Source organism: Ostrea edulis, chromosome 3 (genome assembly GCF_947568905.1).
Source record: "Ostrea edulis chromosome 3, xbOstEdul1.1, whole genome shotgun sequence".
Lineage (NCBI taxonomy): Eukaryota > Metazoa > Mollusca > Bivalvia > Ostreida > Ostreidae > Ostrea > Ostrea edulis.
In genome coordinates this window covers 89571172-89598174 of record NC_079166.1, presented here as the reverse complement: position 1 = coordinate 89598174, position 27003 = coordinate 89571172, and the positions used below count along the sequence as shown (strand labels likewise).

Sequence of the window (27003 nt, the reverse complement as noted above, 5' to 3'; positions counted from 1 at the left end):
AAATAATTTACATTATTAATATATGATAGTTCTATATTTATAAAAAAAAAATATTCATTGAGCCAATGACTGAGAGTAAGAGAAAGAAAGAGGGGGGTGGGTGTAGACTGTGTGTCAGCTACAGTTAGCGATACAGCCATTATACAAACACTAACACCACATAAACTCTGCAGACAGTCCTGCGATACGTCCTGTGTATATCAAAAGTATACTAAACACCCTGATCTCTTGGCCAGGTAAATTCCAGGTAAATAGAAATGACCATAGATGAGCGCCACCCACATCCAGTGATCCGTGAAGAAACTGTACGGTATTTTGGGGTCTTTAAAGCTCTAATTGAAAGAAAGGTAAAGATAACGAACAGTGACCAATCTCATAACTCCTACAAGCAATACAAAATAGATAGTTGGAAAACACGAACCCCTGGACACACCAGAGGTGGGATCAGGTGCTTAGGAGGAGTAAGCATTTGATATGCAATTTTGCCTACATAAATACTTTTTTCTTGAATATCATGTTTTTACAAATATTCTGCTATACAATGTCAGTTGATACTTGTGTTTACCCAAATTACTCAATGAAGATATTATATATATATATATATATATATATATATATATATATATATATATATATATATATATTGATAGTATCTCTATTTGATAAGCATAAACATCACCGTGATTATATATAGTATATAGTAAATGAAATATAATGGGCCGAAAAAAGTGCACATTGTTGCAAAAGGCCACCCTATACCAGAAATAAAACACTGAAATTGTTTTACTTGTGTATGGCTGTACATCAGTCCATTTGCGGAAATTTGGTTTAAGGTGGCCCTCTTGTTGAAAATGACTAAAATATGACAAAAATTTACCTTGAGAACTAACAGCCTGTCAAATGTTAAACCTTTAAACTTACATGCTTGGGTGGCCTAGTGGTTTAGGTGCTTGGTAATCTTACGCTTAAAGCATACATTCTGAGTTCAAGTCTAATAGTTTCCCAATCTATTTTTTTCTTTTCATTTTTTGGAACGTTTTCTTGAGTGGGGTTATAAATGTGATACATATGTTATAACAAATATTAGTCATTTTCATCATAACTTCCAATACTTGCAAGTTACGAATTAAAGAAAGGGAATTTATTCTGAGATCACTGTATAGGTTTTTACACTGACCTGTTCCTGTGTGTACAGGATTTTCAAATCGTAATGAGGTAGACGAAAAGCTAAACAAATACTACAAGAAAATGGGCACAAATGCACAACATGTAATAAGTAAAAATAGGTCAAGGGAGGAAAGTAACTGTTATACAGTTTGACGTCTCAAAAGTAAATATAAAAAAGTCTGCAGCAATTGTTATATGATATTTAGGCAAAGATGAACACTCGAATTATCAACCAAAAGCAAAGGAAATCTGATGAAATATATCGAAGGTGCTGCAGACATGTCAGAAAAAGACAGTGAGCTAAGTAATGCCATACATGTATGTAAAAGAGTCGTTGTGTGATATGAATGCGGCTATGAAAATATTATACTGTTCATCATTCTACATAGGACCATGGTTTATTGATTAAAGAACGGCTCATATAAATGTCAGTAATGCTAAACTACAGCAGTGATTTATCTTGGTTAACGAAACATTAAACAAGTTGGCCTTAGATTTAAACTATTATTGGAAACCGGTGTTTTCCTTTTCGATTTCTGAGTGGGCCGTTTCGTCAGCAAAAGCGCTATATTTCTTTTGGACTAACAATTAGTGCAACTGGAAGTGCATGCAATAGGCAAATGTATTTATTTCGTATTTACTCAAGAGGTGGTGGGTTCAGACCCTCTATCCCCATTTGTGGGTGTCTGACAGAGCCAATGAAATTAAGATATTTGATTTAGAAAAAAGAAAATTCTGTATTGTACTTACAATCGGTCCCAAAATGAATAATAAGAATATTCATCAATCACAATTAGATATTTCATAGGAAGGTGGGATTATCATGAACATTTATCTAATCATATCCATGTCGCAATGACATATATTAATCAAGCTTAAGGATTCAGTTTTTGCATATTATTAAATACATTTCTACATGTTTGACTCCTCTTTGTTTTTGCAGTCTTAATGATACATTGATAATCATTTTTAGAAGCTTAGATTAGTCAAGTTGATAATGAATTTCATAATGTGTAAATATTTGACTATGCAGTTTTTGCATTCAATATACACCTACAGTTTCGATTTTTTCCCACACGTTATGTTTTGATATTCAGAACTCTCCTTTCTGTTCAGCCATTAGTGCTGGCTTGCCCGTTCACTGAGCTCGCTGTTATTCATCCAACTTGTTTGCAGTGATGTTGTATTCCCGAAAAGATAACATTAGTGCTAATCATTGCTATATTTCCAATACAAATAACCTTCACCGGCAACGGTGACGTCTCCATATTAGTAAAAAATATAATTCTCGTGAGGGACATTAAACAATAATCACTCAATCCAATAAAAAAGCTAAAGGGTAATTTCTAATTACCAACTGGTACCAGCCCTGAACATTTGAGTGCTGATAGTGGGGAATATTTTTGGCACAGCTAGAAAGCTAATAATCGAAGGACATCTTTCTAATAAAGAAACCATCTGTGAAGATAACTTGTTAGTATACATAATCATTCCTTTTGTTTCCTATGTAGGGATGTTGCTGATGTCTTAAAGTTTTTCATTATATGGCAATCCTCTCCATTTATAGGACGGTGTAGGAAAAATAAGTTTGCACTACCATATAGCCTGTTAGTGAGATGTTGCTACTCAGAATGTGGTCTGGTGAATGATGTACATGAACCGACTGAACGTGGGCAAAAGACAAGCACATGTGCGAGCGCTTAGGATGTCAACATGAAATTGGCTGCTGGTATAAACTTGCTTTTTATACAGAATACTTTCCTTTAAGACTAATAGAAGAACCAATATATGCTAAATCTTATAGGTATGATAAATGGAGGAATTGGTAAGACTCATGTTAATGGTCTATTAGCTGCTTTCAACTCCTCTAAGATATATGTAACACAAAAGAGTCTGCAGTCCATCGAGCGTGAAATTGCATCTCATCTCAATGATTCGGTTGAACAGAGCTGTAGTAAACATCTTGATAAGCCAATACAATGTTTTCCATTGTATATTGTAATACAATGTTGCCCATAATACACTGCCCGCACCATCTTGTAGGACAAACCGTAACTCTTGCTAGGAAGTTTTAAAAGTCAACAGTGCATGAAATCTTACTAAATCATTAAACAACTGTGTCGTATTGGGTTGCACCAGGTGTTCCAAGCCTAGAGATGCCGATGAAGATTGTGGCTGAACTAACTTTAATCCAGATCATAACAAGCGGCATAGCAAATTTTCTTCGGGCCATTTCATTACCGGATATATTTTAATGAATGATATATTTGCTATGTGATAGAACATAACAACGCATGCTTTACATATTTTCCTATAAGGTAATGTAATCCACAACATCTATATGTTAATGAAGGTGTTGCAATTTTTGAGATGTGATAAATGTGCGGAAGAATGGGATTTTTTCACTATCATATTTCAAAGAATGCCACGAATACAAAAAATAAAGGATTCAAGACTGACAATTATTTGACTGCCCTTGACATACTAATTCTAGCGGGATTACTCTGTTTACTTTATCAAGATATGACCTAAGTTTTCCATATCTGATAATGTTTTCTTAATAGGAAATAACTCTGAACTAAGTTTCTAAAGATTAATGAAATGGAAAAGGATTCCAAATCCTACGTTTTCAATTCTCATGGTTTTCTTAATTTTTCAACAATTTGCTGTTGATATGCAGCTCTCAGGGAACATATCGAGACAGACCAGAGAGCTACAGGTATATCCCGTATCATAATCTTAGATTCGGGGCGCACAAAAAAATACGCATAGTTGAGGCCTTATATGTTGTATTCTTGCATCGCTGTCTAAAAAAGTTTATATAGATAACCCTAACATATTTTCCTCCTATGCTTGTGTCTAAACATACATTCAGATATTCATTAAAATCCGTGCGACCTGTGAAGTACTGGGTGCGAGGACCTCTCATATATAAGTAGCAATATTTCATTATCACCTGCATGTGGTGTTTACATCTCTCAACTGATTCGATATGGAAGATATTGTTCTGCAAATGGTCAGTTTTGAAATCGAGGCAAGCTACTGACAAACAAGTTGGTGGTACAGGGGTTTCAACAGAATAAATATATTTATTGATACTGTAATGTTTTAATGTTTGAAATTAATCAATACCATATTCTCATTTTTGACGATTAAAGATATACTGGGTAACCGTTCGTCTCCCCGTTATCTCTCATACTTGCAATGAATGAGAAAAATAAAAACTTGAAAGTTATGAATTCAACCCTTGTAGCAAGGAGAAACCTGGAAAAAATCATTAGTCTGCTTAATTAGTTGATGAAAACTCCAATATCTCCCATAATTTAGGTTTTGAAAATCTAGTAAAACTCTTTTGCGTGGGGTTTTCCTTGTTAAAAACTTAGAGAAGCCAACTTTCAACTTCTCCAGCTGCTACTTCCCCTTCAAAAACGATGTCGCATGCCTGAATTTATTGGACTAACTTGCTCCTTTCTAATTACCATTCTTATTTTTATCTATCAATTCATTTTCATTTTTAGGAATTGGATCGATAAATTGACAAACATTTTGGGGGATTATATGTCTCCAAAAATGTTGACCATCATGTTCATATGTCTGGTGGAAGTGATAATGACCAAAATGTCGTTTATGGTGAAACAATCACTAGAAGGATGTCCGAATTTAGTCAGATACATAGTGAACACGAGTAGGAAATTGAAGATGTAGACGAAGTTCATATGTTGCAGCAGAAAGTGAAGATTGGTTTCCAATGGGTGTAGCTGTACTAAAAATTGTCATTTCAAGAAACTGCTACTAAGGAACACAACTTCAACTTAAGAGAAATGTAGAAGGATAAAAAAAAAAGAGATGTTTATTATGGGTATACTCCAACAAGGATGTTTGGCAAGCAAATCACCCAGAAAGAAAACGCATGCGGTATTCGTACATTTCTATCAACAAGTGGTGTTGAGGTACGGGCCTTTTCCACACTTGCCATATCTGCAGAACTGTAGCTCACTGAACAAAATATTGGGACGGAACAGAGATATTATTTTCCAGAGAGCTACAGTTCTGCAGCTACATTTGCCAATGATCAGATGAGATTATTGGAATTAACTTTTGCAAATAAAATATCTGTACAGTAAATAAAACTAATTTAACGAAATATTGCGAAATATGTTGAAGGTTTCTGCTGTCATTGACCATGCAATGCACCACTGGACAAGTATTTACAATGGAATACTTTGACATTGCTGTCATCACATATGTTTTATATCCATTGCTGTTTCCTTCTTTTATTTCTTTAAATTGATTCCTTCAATTATAGATCCTCCTATGATGGCCATATCTGGGTGTTCGAATCTCTCTACATGAAAACTGCTCGTATCTTTCAGCAGAGATTTCACATATTCATATAATATGTCAGATTTAGATGCACCTCCAAACACAAATACAGTTCCATTTGATGGCAATTCTATCACAGCTTTGTTAATGCCTTCTTCTATGTTTTGTTTTAATGGTTTCAAAAGGATGTCGTCTATGTCTTGAAAGTCTAGGTTTGGCGCCTCTTTATCAACGTTGATATGTCTGAATACTTTCTTTAGTTTTTCAAAATGTGACGATCTTTGTAATATTGTAGTATCCCTTTCATGGCTAAAGATAGTACGGATAATATCCAGGTTTAAATTGAAAGAATCCTTTCGATAATTCGCTCTAAAATCTTCGTATACTTCTGGTGTAAACACCTTTTCCATATATCTTTGAAATTCCTTCAAAACAGAGAGTCCTCCGATACCTGGTGTATCATTAGAAGCTATCCACTCTCCCCCAGAAGTTACACCATATACTTTTGTGATTCCGCCTAGATAAAAACGATTTAAACATTTTTTTTTAAATTATGAAAATTGCAAAGAAATATCTGGCAATGTTATACAGGCGTTTAAATGATTTTGTTCATTTTTTCCTACTCTGTTTGACATTTAGATCTCTTCCCTAACATCATTGAACCTCTTCTGTAATCATAACTAAACATATTCCAGTAAGCTGCATTGCGCTATCAATTTAAAGTTGCGATTAGCACAAGGACAGTGTCACTTTTAATTCACATACATTGCTACATGGACCTTAAAATGATCCAGCTGTTTATAGAAAGAAGATAAAAAGTCATCCTGGCCAAACATTGAACCTATTACATGATATCACTGTAGTAAATCTTGTCTATTGAATTCAAAGAGTGATTCCAGAACCAAGAAACAAAGCAAAAAAAAGCCAAATTTATGGGCTGGAAAGGTTGCGGGACGTGCAAGAACTAAATATTTTAAGAAATGGTGTTCCAAAGACTCTCTTTGTTTAAAAGCGCGCAAAAATTATAATGGGAGGGTGGATAATTTTAGAGAAAGTTCGTGTGAAAAGAAAAGATATTTATATTAAGCAGCTAATTATTGCTTGCTCAATAATGCAAGCAGTCTTATACAACATTTTAACTTAATTCACAATACCAAAGTCAACAGCAGATCGACTATACACAGTTCATGCTTGTCCGATCGATCGATACAAAAATACGTTTGTCCGATCAATCGATATACTTTGCTTCGATTAAATATTAAGATCAAAATATCTTTAGTATATCATCAATGCTTCATTATTGATTTTAATCAATATTCTAGCTGACCAAAAACACAATTAAATATGCAAATAATACTTGTGCAACCAATGCATGTCCATTACATTAGCGGATCTAAAGGGGATACAGAGGTTGAATTACACACACCTTTCGATTTTAGCTATATTGTAAAAGAGAGAGAGAGAGAGAGAGAAAGAGAGAGATATCAGAGTATGGTATCTATATTTTTCCAAGAATATCATTACTGTATAGATTTTCGGATAAAAATCTAAATTCAAATAGTTCTGAAAGCTAACCTATAAAACACCATGCAGACAATAAAAAAGTACAAAATATATAGCATGATATCGAAAACGTAAACCTTTGGTTCACCCCCCCCCCCCCCCCCGCTGAATATTTTCTAGATCCGCGCCTACATTATACCAATTTATTATCGTTTCACAATGGACAATGTACATGCATGTGGAATTTGTATCTAACGTAATCTTTCTTTTGAAATCTGGGTTGGTTTTAGATTTTTCTTGTGTGATTAAATATTTTGAAAATAAATCTTTATGTAAACCAACTTAAATACTATTGGGGGAGGGGGCAAGCCTCATAAATGTTTGACATCGTTCTTTTTCCGCTATTATTACAGGCAAAGTTGGCCATTTTCAGGCTGATCATTAGATTTATTTTCCCATGGCAAATAATGATATGGTTTACTGATAGGTCTATTAGGAGTCAATTCAACTCGTAACCTGACCGATTCGTACCCAGGTCAACTCGTACCCAATAGGTCAACTCGTACCCAAAAGGCAAAAGTCAACTCGTACCCAAGAATCTGGTTACGAGTTGACTCCTCCTCTTCAATTGATGACAACTCGTACCTAAGCATCATGTCACTTATATGTGCATAGATATATTGCATTATGAGCAGATTCTTGGGTACGAGTTGACTTTTGCCTTTTGGGTACGAGTTGACCTATTTGGTACAAGTTGACCTGGGTACGAGTCGGCCAGGGTACGAGTTGACTAGAAATCGTCTATTAGTAAAATAAAGCACTTTCACAGACTCGCACAATACACTAAATGCACCTTTCTGAACTTTTCTTTTATCGAAATACGAGGTCACCTCTTCCAGTTATAAGGTTAGTTTCTTAACAAATCTTCATGATACTCGATAATATAATAATACATTTTCCTTCTGTGTGCAGGCCATGATATCCCCCTGCAGGATGATGTCGCTTGTCAAACAGTCTATTTGTCTTCTATTTATAGAATGTATCGCTATGGGAACGGTTCTTATTGATTTTCTTATGCATGTGTAAATTACTAAGACACTAAGCTTAATGTCCAGATCCTTGTTGAGAAGTACAACTTGGTTATGAACAATGCTCCTAATATCAGTGTGTGGACTCTGCACTCGTAATTATATATAAACATAGACCTGGGATAATATGCAATTCGACAGAAATATTATGCAAATACATTAAGTGAATAGTACGCTTAACAACAGTTTACTTACTAATCTTTACTTGGGTTTTGATATATCTAATTTTGGTGTATGTGGGTTTCTTTTTTTGTTTATCACTTATGTGACGTTACCAGCTGTAGGTGAAATGTCCCAAATTGAGATACATACAAGCCCCCCCCAGGATCATATCCTTGAGGATTCTTTGACGTGACACAGTACCTCGATTATTCTGGTATCATCAGAGAAAGTCCAGTGACTATGACTTCTAGTTTTTAGTGAAAAAACCAGTTACTGCCTATGTTTACCGTCATCAGTTTGATGCGGCCAATGGACGTGTGATCTAAAATGTCTCTCAAAATAGAATGTTTTGTATCGGGTTCCGTAAATGTTTGATTAGAATTTCGGTTGTAGAGTAATTATTAACAATTATCTACAATTTTGAAATCAAAATGCAAGGTGAAGATAACGAACAGTGATCAATCTCATAACTCCTACAAGCAATACAAAATAGATAGTTGGGCAAACACGGACCCCTGGACACACCAGAGGTGGGATCAGGTGCCTAGGAGGAGTAAGCATCCCCTGTTGGCCGGTCACACCCGCCGTGAGCCCCATATCCTGATCAGGTAAACGGATAAGCTACATTAATTTGTTTTTCTTTCACGGTGAAATACCTTTACGAACTTCAGAAACTCTTTGTTCTAAATTTTGTTCAACAAACCTGCAAAAAGGGGGGGGGGGGGGGGTAAAGGAGCTAATGCACCATTTTCAACTCACCTCCTAAATCAACAAATAGAAAAGTCCCGTCCTTATTCTCTTGTCCTCCTTTCTCGGAAAACCACCACCTTAATACTGCTTTATGTTCATTGACAACCTGTAAATTAGTTGTTATTCCGGCCTGAAAATAGAAACTTATCTTTACAGTAGCATGCAAGGACACATCTTTGATCAATTGAAATTGACATTTTACCAGCCACCACGAGGCGGTCAGTTATATCATATCTAAGTTTTAAGAGGATATGCGTTTTAAAAATAGAAACGTATGTTATTTTTAAACGTATTAATGATTCATAACAAAAATGTCTTTTGTTTGTTTTTGACAATGGAAACAAGGTTTAAAGCATTGTTTCATCCAATCAAATAGAGTCGTTTTGATATTTGTCCGGGATTACATTATACCTAAAGTATTCGGCATCATCTAAAACAAGGATAGATTCAAATGATTCCTTATATAATTTCTGTATTTTCACGGATATTATCTTGAAATTTTCATAAAATTATGCATGTTCACCTTTTCTTAGGTAAACGTTTAAAAAAAACTTGTTTAATTTTCTTGAGACATAAACTATCGCAAGATAGCACTTTCAGCAGACATACAGAAGTTGCGCAAAGGGATATGTTGGATGTTCACCAGAACAGCAGAGGTCATATTGATTTGCAAACATCCTCATATACTATAGATTAAAATTGTTCATATAATAGATCCGGGGTATAGTAGGTTCACAACTGAGGAACAAAGTTTTATATTTAGATATGTAAGGAGCAATACTTTAAACTTTTTCTTTAGAGCAAAAGTGTCATGATTTAATAGTCACATTAATATACAAGCATCCAGAGATAGTAGAGATTCAAGTTTGTTCCATTCATGACCCCGGAGGATACGATGGAGACTCGATAGGGGAACAAAGTCTTATATGATAATACATGTATATGGGGAAATCGTCTTCTCAAGGCCAACACTTCCGTGATTAGTCATATTGATATGCCAGCATCATCAAGTAGTACTTTCGGTTTATTCAAATCATGGCCCTGAAAGGTAATACGAGGCGACAAAAGGGATCACTTTTTTACGTGGCAATGTCTGATGAAATTAACATTTTATATGGTCGGTGAAATGAAACAAATTAATTGCGGCCGATTTTTAAAGTTTGCGTCAATATGTTTCTTATTGTTACAAAATTAAATATTTTCAGCATTTATAAATGTTGATTTGAAAACGCCACTGTTGAAACTTATGCAACATCAAGCTATTTGTCGGTACTTTTTTCGACAATAACGACGATAACGACAATAACGACGATAACGATAGCAACATACGCCAGACAAATTCCATCCGAAAAACACAGGCGAGGTAATAGAAATGAGTTTCTCTAAGATATTTCACAATTTTAATATATATATACGATGTGACCGCTGGACCGATCGAAACAAGAAATGGTCATTGACGTGTCCCAAATGATAATCATTCTGTTAAGTATGGTAAATCATAATTCATTTAAAATATCTATTATTTATGAAATTCCCCTGCGCTAAACACCCAGTAACATCTAAATATTAAAGGGGGATATTTGAGGATAATTACAGGATCTGCCTATTCCTTTACCGCTTGGAATAACTTCAGCCGATGTTAATCGTGCATTGTGACGCCACATGTAGCCTCGACTTTGTTCGTCTTTCAAATCAAACAATTACAAACAACAATACATCCTGTTTGCAATATTCAAAAGACAGCTAAAACTAAACAAATTTTAACCTAAAAATCCAATGTAGTAAACAGATATGCGGAAATACATCGTATACTTTATTTAAGGAAACTCATGAACTCGTTCATCTATTTAGTCGTATTACTATTTTTCTATTTAATGATTGGCTGAAAACTATAACAACAACAATTATACCATTCATTGTTAACAAACTGAGTGTTTGAATTACAAATTGCACGTCTTCCTTCTATTTTTGCCATTCAAGATCAAAACACGAATAACCTTAGAAGCAACTAATGAACAAAACAATATGGCGGTGCCCATATGGATCACAAAATTTTCAGTGAACGTATGCTTCACTCGGTATTAATTGATATCAACTCTATGAAAATGTAAATTCTTTTTATTTAAGAAACAACTCAATAAACCTAATTTTCTGGTGGCGTATGACATACATCAAATGCTATGAAAACTGGGTCTTCGATTTTTAAGTATGAATGTTTGTTTTTCATTTTTCATGCCATACCTGTTCAGCTGCAGATTTCAAGAATTCCACAGCATCTTTTTTCCATGTAGGAGGCACACATAATATCCAATGTGTGATTGACATATTTGGAAACTTTTTTTCAGCTTTCTCGGAAATTTCCTTCTTTAGATAGGTAAAAGTCTCGATGAATACTTTTGATAGTTTCACATTTCTTCCTTTTTGGTCGGCAAATCTTTTATCTTTACAATTCTGTGCAGTAGAGAGAATAAACCAATAGAACCAATATTACTCATAAAAAGAATATAGTTTTAAAGGATATGTAAAATAAAGAAAGCCTTCGTTGAGGAAACACTGTACAATACATATTCAATACTTTATTTCAATGTATGAAAAATTACAGATAAAGCATAATAGGGGAAGTTTGATTGAAGCTCCAGTTGATAAATCGATCGTCTAACAAACAGTAAGACCTAATAGTTTCCGACAGTTTGAAAGAAGTTTGGCCACATTCTGTATTTCAGGGGCCAGTTTTATGCATAGCTGTAAAGTACGGCCAACACACGACATGTCCTCCCACTCCGGGCTTAACATACCCGCCTTTTCCATGTTTCGATCATTATTGTAAACACAAACGTCAATTCTGCTTGAAAAACAAAAATCTTTCAAACTTTATTGTATTTTACACGCAAAATTTATGGTAGTGTGATACAAGCAACGAACATGTACATAGGACATTGGCTTCTATTTCCCGTTCTTGCGTAACATGTTCTTCAGTAATCGTTAGGTAGCTTTCTGTATAGACGGTTATACCTGTATAACTGAATCCGAATATTCGAATCTTAATTTCATAATCGAATATCAACTCATCGAATAAATATTCGAATATCCGTTGACATCCCTAATATATATTGATATATATTAATATGTATAATATATATATATATATATATATATATATATATATATATATATGGACACACCAGAGGTGGGATCAGGTGCCTAGGAGGAGTACGTATCCCCTGTTGACCGGTCACACCCGCCGTGGAGTGTTTTGCAAATAATGCAACACAATTGTACATGTAGGAGAAACTGGGGTAACTTTATACTAAAGGCATGTTTTGAATTTGTCAATTTAATAGACGAGAAAATGATTACCCATTTGCTATTCATTTCTATACAGATTCCCATAGTATAGACGGTTATTCTGTAAGAGGAAATGAACAACTGTATAAAGATGACATTTATTGTCGCTTTAGAGACAATGTATGGAAGAAAAAAATTGAATACATATGTACCATTCGGAATGAACAAAAGGACCATTTATGTCTTTAATAATTAATGTCTTCTATGCCAAGAACACATTGTAATAATTGATTTTAACAATTTAAATGTAAACATTGATGTATTAAGGATTAACTAATTACTGTAATATTTCATGTTTGTATTCATTTAGGCCAGAGGTTGACTGCTTTCTGAACAAAACGTTTTTAAAATTTTGCTATATTACTTACCAAATATTTAATTGTACGCATATTCATATTTGAGGATATGTCCGCGAGGTCGGATGAGTATTGTTAATTTTATTATTAGATTCTTACATTTTTCAAATGTTTTTCACGCAATATCATTTTTGACGTTACTTTTCAATTATAATACTCACTGTGAGGTCATAGTACGTTTGTGTATGTAGTCTTGTGTTATGTTGATACGACTGATAAACACGACTGAAAAAGACTTGTAACACGGTTGAATTAATTCAAGAAAGCGTTTGAGTTCTTATTTTGTTTTTACTCCGAAAAAAGATACTTATACTAACAAGCATGAAACGATAAGCATTTGCATAGTATATGCGTTCTTTTATCATACTCTGAGGAACGTTCTTTTATTATTTGGTGCAAAGAGATGCTTTGCGGGAAGCTTTAAGGGAAGTAAAAAAAAAAACTTGCTAATCACAATTATCTTTTTTTTTTAATTCTACTTTATGGAATCACAAGAAATGTAAAAATATAGACCACGTTTAATAAACTTTCATTACATCGAATTAAACTGAACAGTGAAAATTGAACATTTTAAAACCCATCAGGCTCTGTGCAATTTACTTCTGACTAAGTACATTTTCCCAAAAATGCTTTGTAAATTTGATATGATTTCCGAATATATTATGTATGGTATCCAAGGCCTTTTCAACGTTACAGCATCCGTGTATAGATCACATGTCCCTATTGATATTTGAATCACCATTCAATTTAGTGGTTTTATGATATACTACATTGCAAATGATGATGAAAATGATTGCTAAAAAGTGTACGTGCTAACGATGATAGAAAATACATCAAAATATGAATGCCAAACTTTCTTGGAAGGGGTGAATTTTACTAGAACTAAGGATTTTACATACCCTCAAATTGGGAATTGTCTCCAGTATAGAAAAATTCCTGAAGTAATGATGGCCATCGATGATGTCATGACTTTCCGAATTAAGATACTTATCGTTTGCTTCATCACCAAACGACATAAAGTCTTTATCTGAGTTTAACAGAATAACAGATGGTTGTACAAATACTTCTGGATTCATTGATCTTCTATCACAGAAACCGTACTTTGTGTGACTTGTCCCCAAATTAATTGCTGCTATAATAAAGTCCTCGCCATTGTCATGTGTCTGTCAAAATGTATGTGAATACAAATTTAATGAAATTGACAACATCATTATATCCATTGTACATTAGAGCAGCATTTCGTATTTACAATAAGTTACTGAATAAATAAAAACATTTTGTAGTACCGTTTGAATATAAAATGCGAACAGTGAAACGGTCATTATTTTAAAAACACAATCAAAACATTTGATCATACGCAATGGGTTTCTTAGAGAGATAAAATGTAATTTCTGAAGAACAATTACACATGTAAATGCCGATGAGTAAGTGTATACATCATTTTTATATCGTACATTAGGCAATCAATATTGTTTTTGTTTTATTACTACCTCGTACTTTCAGGAAACAATACTCACATCCTCGCTGTGTGTACTTCCTGAAGGAAATGCACCTTTAAAAAAAAGCATGAGTTACAATAAACTTTTAAAAAGCAATTTACTTTTATCTTGGTTATTCGTATGATAGAAGACTATTTGATGCATATGTCCAGGGGTCCGTGTTTGCCCAACTATCTATTTTGTATTGCTTGTAGGAGTTATGAGATTGATCACTGTTCGTTATCTTCACCTTGCATATGGCTCTGCGAAGGTATAGTCTTCTTCTCAAAGACAATCTTACAAAGCATGTCAGTAATTTGTTCTCTTTAAAGTCTGTATTACACTAAAATGACTATAAAAATACAACCTGAAACATCGATTTTCGGTTGATATTCCCACCTTAAATGTGCCTATGTTATCAAGTATATGCTTTAAAATCTACTTGTTCAATGGTAAATAATTAAACAAGGCGTGAATATAATAACTTGAATAAAACCAGTAACATTGTTTCATAAGATTCGGAGCTTACGGCGAGTGTGACCGGTCAACACTGCAAATGGACCTGTCATAGAAGCCACCGAAATTTTCTTATATCATCCCAATGACTTTATCATTGAAAGGAGATTGTTGTATTTAATTTTATAGATATGATCCCACCTCTGGTATATCCAGGGGTCCGTGTTTGCCCAACTCTCTATTTTGCGTCGCTTTTAGGAGTTATGAGATTGATCACTGTTCGTTATCTTCACCTTTCATATCCTTAATTCAGGCAAGAAATGCTTTGTAATTTTCTAATGTAGTATGTCGTAGGATTGTACACAATCAAAATTAAAGATAAATCACAAAAGTTGAAGGGAATAATAATTGTGTTTGGGAAAGTGAAATATATATATCAACAAATGGTATCAATTATGATTGTTGCTAAAATGTTATGTCAATAGAATTTCAGCCCCTCTTACGTCAATTTTGAAATTATCTCTTAAGCTGTATGTCAATAGTGAGTTAGGTTGGTTTCGGGAAGAATTTATTTTAAAAATCGATCAATGTGTGTGTTGTTGTGATCTGAAGTTACATATGTAAGTAAGTAATTTTTATTTAAAGTCGGAACTATATACAGGTAACAATAAACATGAGCTAAGAGCTCTTTAACCGACTATATAGCGTAAAAAACACAAAGCATTAATGATATATAATTGCATGCATAGACATAAAAACAGAAATTTGAAATAAAACAGGACGCATAAATGTATACAGACATCACAAGTCATGCATATATATACAAAGGGACTAGCTATATTAAGATGCACAGCACTGAAAAAAGTTTGCAACACAAACATAAAGATATGGATATATACATAGACTAAATAAATATGCATACCTAAGAGACAGAGCAGAGTAAAAATAATACAGTTAAATTTGTACATGTCAGCTTAGAAGCATAGTTAGAAGTTAGATCAAAACTTTAAGATTTAGGCAGGAGAGGCTGGAATCTGCATAAGCTGCATTTATAATTTAATTCCCCACACCAATTTTGAATATAATTTGAGAATAGATTATATGATGTAATATTTCTTGCTTCGTTTGGCAAAGAGTTCCAAAGCTTTGTTGCCTCATATCTAAAAGATTTAATCCCGTACCTGGTTGTTCTAGGTCTTGGTACTTCCGTTGTGTTTGTATATCTAAAATTGTATGAATGGTTTTTTAATAACAACTAGATCTTGTAAAAAAAAAATGGGGACATTTTGTTGATAATTTTAAAAGTTTCTAAAGCTATTGTTCGCATTCTTCTGGTTTTCAGTGAAGGCAATTTAGATTGTTTTAATGGGTTTTCGTAAGTACTTTTATAGTCACCATAGATAAACCTCAGAGCTCTTTCCTGAATCTTTTTAATTTTGCGGGTGTTTTGTTCAGTGCAGAAGTGCCATGTCAATGGGTAATAACTAAAATTTGACATAATAAATGAATGATATATGGTTAATTTACCTAATTTGCTAAGATGTTTGCCTATTCGTTTAAGAACATTTAATTGCCTTGCTGCCTTTTTAAAAATAATGGTAATATGTGTGTTGAAAGAAAGTTTAAAATCAATTGTAATGCCCAACAATTTTATTTCTTCATCACATGAAATTTTTATCCCATCTAAATCAAAAACTATGTTTTCATTGTGTGTTTTGTTTCCAACAGAGATAGCTTGGAATTTTTATGGATTTGCCTGCATTTGTTTGATTTAAACCATTTAATCAGAGATCTACTGTCATTTTGAAGTGCTACTATTACAAGATTTAAAGATTTGTCTGATTTTGATAAATTATTGTCATCTGCATAGTTGTAGAGATTACATTTATTTACAAAGTGAAAGAGGTCATTGATAAAGATGTTAAAGAGTAAGGGGCCGAGGATAGACCCTTGTGGCACACCTTTGATTATATTTAACATGATGCTTGTGTGCTCCCCTACTTTAACACACTGTTTTCTACATGAGAGATAGCTACTTAACATCTCTTGTGCTGCTTTTGAGAGACCATATGCTTTTAGTTTAAGAAGAAGTAGTTCATGAGGAAGGCAGTCAAAGGCTTTAGAAAGGTCCATTAAAATTGCTGCTGTGTACTCGTTTTTATCCAATGCCTGTTTCCAATCTTCAATTACTCTTAATAAAGTTGACTGACATCCAAAACTTGACCGAGAAGCTGCCAAAAAAGGATTGAAAACATTTTTTAAAAACATTGTTAACTGGTTTTCAATTGCTCTTTCAAAAACTTTTGAGATTGCAGGAAGAACACTATACAGGTCTATAGTTGCCTTTCTCTTATGAACTATTCTTCTTGTGTAATGGTGTCACTTGTGGTATCTTAAGCTGGTTAGGGAAAGTTGATGTTGATAGGGATATGTTAATTAGTTGACTTAGATGTTTGCTGATAACTGGTAAAGCGATGTGTAAGAGTTTTGGAGAAATTCCATCAATATCAGTGGCTTTTTTAATATTTATTTTCTTTATATTTTTTGTTACAAAGTCTTCAATGACAGCTTTAAAGGAAAATGGATGCTGTAGTGGTAATTCTGTTTTATTTGCTTTTATTGCCTGTATACTTCGGTGATTTTCATCTACTTGTTCTGCATCCTCAATATTTTTAGCAACATTTATGAAAAAGTCATTAAAAATTTCACATACTTCTTTCTGGCTGTTTACAAGCGTGTTATTTTCCGAGAGAATTAAGTCTTTCTGTGTGGTGCATCCTTTGTTTGTTAAAAATGGTTTTACAGTTGGCCAAAAGTCTTTTGATTTTGGACCTCCAGCACATCTTTCAATGAAGTATTGATTTATAGACTTGTTTTTTAGGGTGGTTACATAGTTTCTTTGTACGTCCATTACACAATTCTCCATTCATTTCGGATTCACTATATATATATCAAATTTGAATTGTACAGGCTTGTATGAAGTTGACGATCGAAAATAGTGCTTATGTTTCCAGTATGATATTGGACCACAGCTTCTGAGATACCCCATGGCAGTTGGACAATTTTTGCATTCTATATTTACGACAAGCAATCAGAATGCATTGTATACAGATTTCAATTTCGAAATACGATTTCATTAATGAAAATTGAACATTATGAAAACTGATCAATTTCATAAATACCATAAAGAATGCAAAATTGAGAATAGAACACACACGGACCCCTGGATATACCAGAGGTGGGATCAGGTGCATGAAAGAGTAAGCATCCCATGTTACTTGGTCACACACCGTGGGAAATATATTTTCATCAGATAAAGGGGGTAATCTGTAGTCAAAATCAGTGTATATCGTATTATGTTTTCAATTTAGTTTGTATAAAGAAAAAGGGATTTGGATATTAAAATGATGCATGTAACAAAGCATATTCGCTCTTTAGTAATTTTGTATATTCTTTAATTGTTTGATTGTATGTAAAACTTATACGGTACCAATTTTGATGCACCAGATGTGCATTTCGACAAATAATGTCTCTTCAGTGATGCTCAACCGAAATCTTTGAAATCCGAAATAACTATGAAGTTTTAGAGCTGTATGTGATTTGAATTGTAAAATAATCACCTTTAGTATTAACTTCTTTCTCTTTTTTCTCATCTATCAATCTTGCCCCTGCCTCATCATCTGGATCTGGATATTCTGTTGGGATGATACTAGTAACTTTAATGCTATATTGGCTATAACATTTCTCTAATGTTGCTAGGCTTACGCAACATCGTTGATTGAGAATATTAATTATGTTTGTAAAATGATGTAAAATAAACATTACATAAAACAAAATTAACATTACAACTGGAGTAATGCCTTCAATGAAATTTACTCAATATCATCACATTAAAATGACTATTTAGATAAACAATTAAAATATGATGCATAAGACATTTGTACCTGGGTTTGGTGCACTGGGCGGCTCGGTATCGTTCAGTTCAAATAAATGATCTAAATAAATATTGAATGAAATCACAATTTAAAATGACATAAACAACAGCAACAAAATTATTTCATTTTATCAATTACCTGTGAGGTTATCTTCATAGGATTCGTGTGTTTGTAATTCTGTCTTTCTGCATGGATATCCTACAATTAGAAATTGTAACACTTCATTTTCAAAGACCATGATAATCTTATTTCTTTCTCTAACCATTGAAATATTTTCTTTTGTTAAAAACATATCACTCCAATTCAAAAATTAAATTCTATGTCCTACTTTTTCATATTTAACACATAAAGACGAAGGAATACTGGAAACTGACAGTTTTTCTGAACAATTGTATCGATTAAAATCTTATTGAAGTTTGCTATCGTAAAGTACACATAACAATATCTTTTCTGGATGTTACATAAAAGAACAAATTTGAACAAATTTATTTTCATAGAATATCTCTATATGAAACCTTAAGACATAAGTTTTTTTTTCAATATGTAAGTGTTCACTCGAGTTAAATTTATGAAAGGTGAAGATACCGAACAGTGATCAATCTCATAACTCCTATAAGCAATACAAAACAGATAGTTATGCAAACACGGACCCCTGGACACACCAGAGGTGGGATCAGGTGTCTAGGAGGAGTAAGCATCCCCTTTCGACCGGTCACACCCGCCGTAAGCCCTACACCCTAATCAGGTAAACGGAGTCATCCGCAATCAAAATCAGTGTGCTGAGAATGGCCTAACAATCGGTATGAAACATGTCAGACAGCATTTGACCCAATGATAGGTTGTATTGACGAACTAGATCGTTATAACGACCATAGAATTTGCGAATTGCTGACTTCAATGGAGACTGTTGAAACCCCTGTTCCATCAACTTGTTTGTCAGTAGCTTACCTCGATTTAAAAACTGACTATACGTAGAACAAGATCTTGTGTATCGAATCAGTTGAGAGATAAAAATATCATATGCAGGTGATAATGGAATATTGCTACATGAATATGGGAAGTTGACGATGGAGAGGCTGAAATCATCCCGTTTGTCATACAGTTGAGTTGTCAGTTTGCAGTTCATATCTACTTTCAATAAAATATGTACATATGAAGCAGAAGTGGACGACTCTGTGGTGTCTTTTATTTCGAGCTCAAAGGGATACATCAAATCGACATATTAATGAAAGTTATCATTGTTAATAGACAAAACGTCGTTGATATTTCTAAATGTCGAATTGAAGGCCACAGCGAGATATTTCTTCTTCTCGCGTATAAGTTTTTGAATACATTCTGCTTCATATGAATATAGAAACAGGTCAGCTAACAAAGGAGCACAATTCGTGCCCATGGGTATTCCAACAGACTGTTGGAATACCTGATGACCAAAGACCACGAAGATATTATCAATGAGGAACTCGAGCATATTTTTTATTTCAACTTCAGAGTACTTATGCGTGGAATCAGAGTGGTGTTTAACAAAGTAAGTTTTCGGATGACCGAACACTAGATATGAATATTTCCTTTTTCCATTTTTGTTGAAGAAGCAACTGTCTATGATGTCAAAAAGTCTAGTCTTTGATTTGTCGTGAGGAATGGTCGTGTATCTTTCTTCTTGAACGCTGGTGATGTTTGAAAGCAAGAAAACGAACAGTGGTAAGGGGAAAATGAAAGGTGATAATAACGAACAGTGATCAATCTCATAATTCCTATAAGCAATACTAAATAGAGAGTTGGGGAAATACGGACCCCTGAATATACCAGAGGTGGGATCATGTGCCTAGGAGGAGTAAGCATCTACTGCCGACCGGTCACACCTGCCGTGAGCTTTCAACAAGTGCTTTTTGAATGTTCATTGTGAATGTGTATATATCAAACATTCACTTTTGGACAGGGTTACTAGTAAATGGAAACTCTACATTTAGATATATCGACGAACGTTTTAACAATAATAACTGTCATTCATATTGCGATTCGATATATCCCAGCCAACCAGAAACGGAATACACAACAGAGTCCCCACATCTGCTTTGTACTTAGATATTGTATTAAAGATATTTAATTCGCGACAGAACTTCGTCTCTATTATGAATTCTGTCGAAATGTATGCCAGACAATGGACTACATATGAAAATGAAAACCAAGAACTTGGTGCATTGTTAGAATGGTTTAATGTGTAAGACGAATATTAAAAGCCCGTCTAAGACACATATATCCTTCTGTGTTTAGTAAACCAGAAGAGATAAAATAATTAGATATATTGGATCACTGTTCGTTATCTTCACCTTTCACAGATGCTAAAAGCAAACTAAAAAAAAACTCAACTTTATGACAAAAGGAATCATTTCAGCTTTCATTATTGATGTAGCAATATTCCATTATCAGCTGCTTATGGTGTTACATACCTCTCAATCGATTCCATATGCAAGACCTTGTTCTGCGTATGATCAGTTTGTAAATCGAAGCGGCCTACTGATAAGCAAGTTGAAGTTACATGTGTGTCAAGAGTCTCGTTTAAAGTCAGCATTTCACAATTTCTATGGTCGTTATAACGATTTAGTTTGTCAATACAACCTGTCATTGGGTTAAATGTTTGTTTACCTGACCAAGATATAGGGCTTAGGGCGGATGTGACAGGTCAACAGGGGATGTTATTCCTCCTAGGCACCTGATCTCACTTCTGGTATACCCAGGGGTATGGGACGCCTTTTCTGCCTTATAGTGTAAATCAGCCTTACGTTATGTCGATACCTCTTTATGTTATGTGGTTACATCATTACGTTATGTGGTAACATCATTACGTTATGTGGTTACATCATTACTTTATCTGGTTACATCAATACGTTATGTGGTTACATCATTATGTTATGTGGTTACATCATTACGTTATGTCGATACTTCTTTGTGTTTTGTGGATATTTTTTCTTCTCAATTACATGTTTTTGAATAAATTCTGCTTAATATGAATATAGAAACAGGTATCTGTATATCACTACATTATGTGATAACATCATTACGTTATGTGGTAACATCATTACGTTATGTTCATCCCTCTTTATGCTATGTGGTAACATCTTTATGTTATGTGGTTACATCATTATGTTATTTGCAAACATCATTATGTTATGATAAAATTTCAAGTGGTCGAGATTGAATTATGAGATTGATCACTGTTCGTTATCTTCACCTTTCATACAGATGCAAAATGGCGCGTTCAAATTCAGACCGTGTGTTTTCAGAATTATTACATTGTAAATTCTGTGAAATTGGGATGATTTGTGCCATTTTAAGATTGGTCGTCTTTTCGTTATTTCGAGGCGAAAAAACGACAAAATGACAATTAGGGACTGTATCATGTAAATAAAATGAAATATACGCGGAGAAATCATTTGCCAATTGCATACTGATTGAATGAACTACACAAAGAGCATGGTATATATACAACACATTCAATTCTTGCAAAATACAGTACATACACATAAGTAATGCACATAACATGGTTGACTAGAAAATGCATTAAATGCCGACAGGTATTTACATGTATGTGTACTTACAAAATGTGAGTTGCTCTTTATTCTGATAAATCGACGAAACAAAATAATAAACTCCATTTTTATCTCGACAGTTACAATACGTTTTGATTCCACTATACAGACTGCGACACACTGAACCCACAGGCACCTGAAGCATGGACACTGCTATTCCCCCTCTTCTGGAGAGAGAGAGAGAGAGAGAGAGAGAGAGAGAGAGAGAGAGAGAGAGAGAAAGAGAGCTATTTTTATGTGCAATATCACTTGACAGAAGGAAAGAAAATTGATAATTAAATCTCAGCTTAGAGGCATTCATGAATTTCAACAATATTTACAATATAGAGGAAACTTACAAAAGTGACTTTGGTGTTCATATTTGAATTCATAATAAGAAAATAAAAAACTAAAGAATTTAGGTTCGGTTTGGACATAAAAAATATTCAATTATAAAGTATTAAAATTCTTTCAAATTGCAGGAAACAATTTAACAATTCATTCTTGATATTGAGATATATAGGCACGTAGCCTCGTATTAATAAAGTAGGGGAGGGGTCAGTCGGAGTCAACTTCGCACTTGCATTAATATTCTTGACAAGCTAGAAAATACTTCTGTCCACATCTCGATATCTTATAAAATGTAGAAGGGGGTCAAAGTTTAGTTCAATACACGTGTTCTTCCTTGCTTGTCATAATGGGGGCGGTCCTTCGGATGAGACGGCAACAACCGAGGTCCCGTGTCACAGCAGGTGTGGCACGATAAAGATCCCTCCCTGCTCAATGGCCATAAGCGCCGACCATAGGGCTAAATTTTGCAGCTCTTAACCGGCGATGGTGAGGTCTCCATATTCAGTGAGATATTCTCGAAAGAAGCATTAAAAAATATATGTAATTAATCAAGCAATTCAGCACTTCAAACATCAACTGCCTTTCACTACTACTTTAAAAATAAAAAAAAATGAGGAGGGGGCAGCAAATCAATCGAACTTTGCATGTAAAAATATTTCTTTAGTAGAATAAAAGTATCTGAGCACCATAATTTAATTTTAGATGTTTACTTCTTTGTAAATGTAATTAATAATTATCCGCAACAATCAACACATTTCATATTGAATTTCTATAAAATCAGACAGCAAAATAAAGGAGAAACCTTTACATGTATTTCGTAGTCTTTTCGGGGTTTTTTTTTTTCTAGACGAAAAGTAGCTGATTATCGTTTTGTCGTCACCTCTAAATGACGAAAAGCCGACAAATTGCAAAATGGCAGAAATCAACAACCACACCTAAGCCAATTTTATTTTAGAAATAATTCTAGAAACACATTGTTTGAATTTGAACACGCTATTTTGCATCTGTATCATTCTCGATCACTTGAAAGTTTATCATTGTTAGCTGACCTGTTTTTATATTCATATGAAGCAGAATTTATTCAAAAACGTATACGTGAGAAGAAAAAATCTCTCGCTGTGACCTTCAATTCGACTTTTAGATATATCGATGACGTTTTGTCTATCAACAATGATAGCTTACATCCATAATTATGTCGATTTGATATATCCCTGTGAGTTCGAAATAAAGGACACCACAAAGTCGTCCACTTCTGCTTCATACTTACATATTTTATTGAAAGTAGACATTAACGGCAAACTGACAACTCAACTGTATGACAAACAGGATGATTTCAGCTTCTCCATCATCAACTTCCCATATTTGTGTAGCAATATTCCATTATCACCTGCATATGGTATTTATATGTCTCAACTGATTCGATATGTAAGAGCTTGTTCTGGGTATAGTCAGTTTTTAAATCGAGGTAAGCTACTGACAAACAAGTTGATGGTACAGGGATTTCAACAGTCTCCATTGAAGTCAGCATTTCGCAAATTCTATGGTCGTTATAACGATCTAGTTCGTCAATACAACCCATCATTAGGTCAAATGCTGTCTGACATGTTTCATACCGATTGTTAAGCCGTTCTTGGCACACTGATTTTGACTGCGGATAACTCCTTTTACCTGATCAGGATATAGGGCTCACGGCGGGTGTTACCGGTCAACAGGGGATGCTTACTCCTCCTAGGCACCTTATCCCACCTCTGGTGTGTCCAGGGGTCCGTGTTTGTCCAGCTATCTATTTTGTATTGCTTGTAGGAGTTATGAGATTGATCACTGTTCGTTATCTTCACCTTGCATAATGATGTTTCCAAATAACATAATGATGTAACCACATAAAGTAAAGTAGTATCAACATAACGTAATGATGTAACCACATAACGTAAACACATACGGCTGATTTACTCTATAAGGCAGTAGCGGCGTTCCATACATGGGTATGTGTTCGCCCAATTCTCTATGTTGTAATCCTTATAGGAGTTATGAAATTCATCACTGTTCGTTATATATTCATATTTTCATATAGTTTGTTACTTACTGATTTTTCGTTTTCTTAACCATATGCAGAATACAACAAGTAGAAATGCAAGTACAATTACAACTGTCAGCACAGTGAATGTTGCCGTCCTACAAAAGAATGTAAAAGTGTTACCACAAATGTTAATACAAATAGCTACCAATAAAGACGTGTTTGAATTTGCACCGAATTCGATTTTACATACCACAGAGATGTTCCTAATTGTAAAAATGTCTCAAAACATACGATGCCGACAACACTCAAAATTGTAGAAAACTGAGCAATATAGATGTTTCTGAACATGAATCGAACATGAAGATGAACATGAATATGAAATGAAAATGAAACTGATACATCCCGATCCCGATTGGAAAGAAAATTATCATTATGACCATCGAATATAGTAAAGTTGAAATAGATAATTTATTTGACGGCCGTCACTTATCTTTTTTACAGTCCCCCTCTCCCCTCTCTCTTCTCACCCCCCCCCCCCTTCCCTCTCTGTTCCAAAATGAAAGATGTGTAACTGCTGTAACCTCCTCTAATAATTAGTAATATATGTTTGTTATACAAGTAAGAGCATTATTGTTTGTTGATTATGCTGCTAATCCTATAGAGTTACGGATGGCCCTGTTTACTTGATCAGGATATAGGGCTCACCGCTTACTCCTCCTAGGCGCATGATCCTACTTTTGATGTGTTCAGGGGTCCGTCTGTGCTTAACTCTCTATTTTGTATATATATATATATATATATATATATATATATATATATATATATATATATCTTTGTGTGTGTGGATGTGTGTGGTTTACACCAGGGTATTTTTTTTATCATTATTATCTGTATTATATATTGTGCTCTCGAAATCGCTCGTATATGTAATGTACATACGAATTCAGACAAGAGGCCCATGGGCCACATCACTCACCTGAGTCACCTTGGCCCATATCTGAAGACTTTCCATATATATTTGCATGTAAAACCTTAGTCCCTATTATGGCCCCAGCTACTCCTGGAGGCCACAATTTTTGCAAACTTGAATCTACACTACGTCGGAAAGCTTTCATGTAAATGTCAACTTCTTTGGCCCAATGGTTCTTGAGAAGATTTTTAAAAATCTTCCATATATTTGTATGTAAAACTTTGAACCCCCCCCCCCCCCCACTTGTTTTCTTGTAAATATCAGCTTTTCTGACTCAGTGGTTATTGAGAAGAACTTTGTCCCTATATATTTGTAAAACTTTGATCCCCCTTGTGGCCCCATTGTACCCCTGGGGGCCATGATTTGAACAAACTTGAATGTGCACTATGTCAGAAAGTTTTCATTTAAAAAACAGCTTTTCTGGCTCAGTGGTACTTGAGAAAAAGATTTTTCCTATACATTTGTATACAAAACTTTGATCCCCTATTGTGGCCCCATCCAACCCCCGGGGGGCATGATTTGAACAAACTTGAATCTGCACTATGTCAGAAAGTTTTCATGTAAAAATCAGTTTTTCTGGCTCAGTGGTTCTTGAGAAGATTTTTCCTATATATTTGTATGTAAAATTTTGATACCCTATTCTGGCCCCATCCAACCCCCGGGGCCAATGATTTGAACACACTTGAATCTGCATTATGCCAGGAAACTTTCATGAAAATATCAGCTTTTCTGGCTAGTGGTTCTTGAGAAGAAGGTTTTCCCTATATATTTGTATGTAAAACTTTTATCTTCCCTTGGGGCCCCATCCTACCCCCGGGCCCATGATTTGAACAAACTTGAATCTCCACTATGTCAGAAAGTTTTCATGTAAAAATAAGCTTTTCTGGCTCAGTGGTTCTTGAGAAGAAGATTTTTCTTATTATTTGTATACAAAAGTTTGATCCCCTATTGTGGCCCCATCCAACCCCCGGGGGCCATGATTTGAACAAATTTGAATCTGCACTATGTCAGAAAGTTTCCATGTAAAAATCAGCTTCTCTGGCTCAGTGGTTCTTGAGAAGAAGATTGTTCCTATATATTTGTATGGAAAATATGATCCCCTATTGTGGCCCCATCCAACCCCCGGGGCCCATGATTTGAACAAACTTGAATCTGCATTATGTCAGAAAGTTTCCATGTAAATATCAGCTTTTCTGGCTTAGTGGTTCTTGAGAAAAAGATTTTTTAAAGTTTTTCTCTATGTATTTGTATGTAAAACTATGACCCCCCCCCCCCCCTTGGCCCCATCTTACCCCCCGGGGGCCATGATTTGAACAAACTTGAATCTCCATTATGTCAAGAAGCTTTCATGTAAATGTAAAACTTTACGGTACCAATTTTGATGCACCAGATGCGCATTTCGACAAATAATGTCTCTTCAGTGATGCTCAACCGAAATGTTTGAAATCCGAAATAACTATGAAGTTATAGAGCTAAATATAGCCAAAAACAGCGTGCCAAAAAAGTGGAGCCAAATTCGTCCAAGGATAAGAGCTA

General features: G+C 34.4%; 1 protein-coding gene across 1 annotated transcript; it reads right to left on the bottom strand.

Annotated features, from left to right (window-relative positions):
• Positions 1-5001: 5001 nt before the first annotated feature.
• Positions 5002-24644, bottom strand: LOC130052989 (uncharacterized). Its single transcript, XM_056159354.1, has 10 exons — positions 24564-24644; positions 18702-18761; positions 18573-18623; positions 18249-18323; positions 15810-15851; positions 14212-14246; positions 13594-13857; positions 11235-11444; positions 9003-9123; positions 5002-6007 (listed from the first exon to the last, which is right to left on the bottom strand). Exons 7-10 carry the CDS (start codon positions 13768-13770, stop codon positions 5442-5444), a joined length of 1074 nt encoding a protein of 357 aa, XP_056015329.1. The 5' UTR covers positions 13771-13857; positions 14212-14246; positions 15810-15851; positions 18249-18323; positions 18573-18623; positions 18702-18761; positions 24564-24644; the 3' UTR covers positions 5002-5441.
• Between the last annotated feature and the right edge of the window lie 2359 nt (positions 24645-27003).

Excerpts from the sequence above, each read along its gene's own strand:
- LOC130052989 (XM_056159354.1), bottom strand. The coding sequence starts at position 13,770 with ATGAATCCAGAAGTATTTGTACAACCATCTGTTATTCTGTTAAACTCA. Across the intron at positions 11,445-13,593 it reads AGACAATTCCCAATTTGAGG|AATTGTAAAGATAAAAGATT; the intron begins GTATGTAAAATC and ends TCTACTGCACAG. Across the intron at positions 9,124-11,234 it reads TGAAATCTGCAGCTGAACAG|GCCGGAATAACAACTAATTT; the intron begins GTATGGCATGAA and ends TTCTATTTTCAG.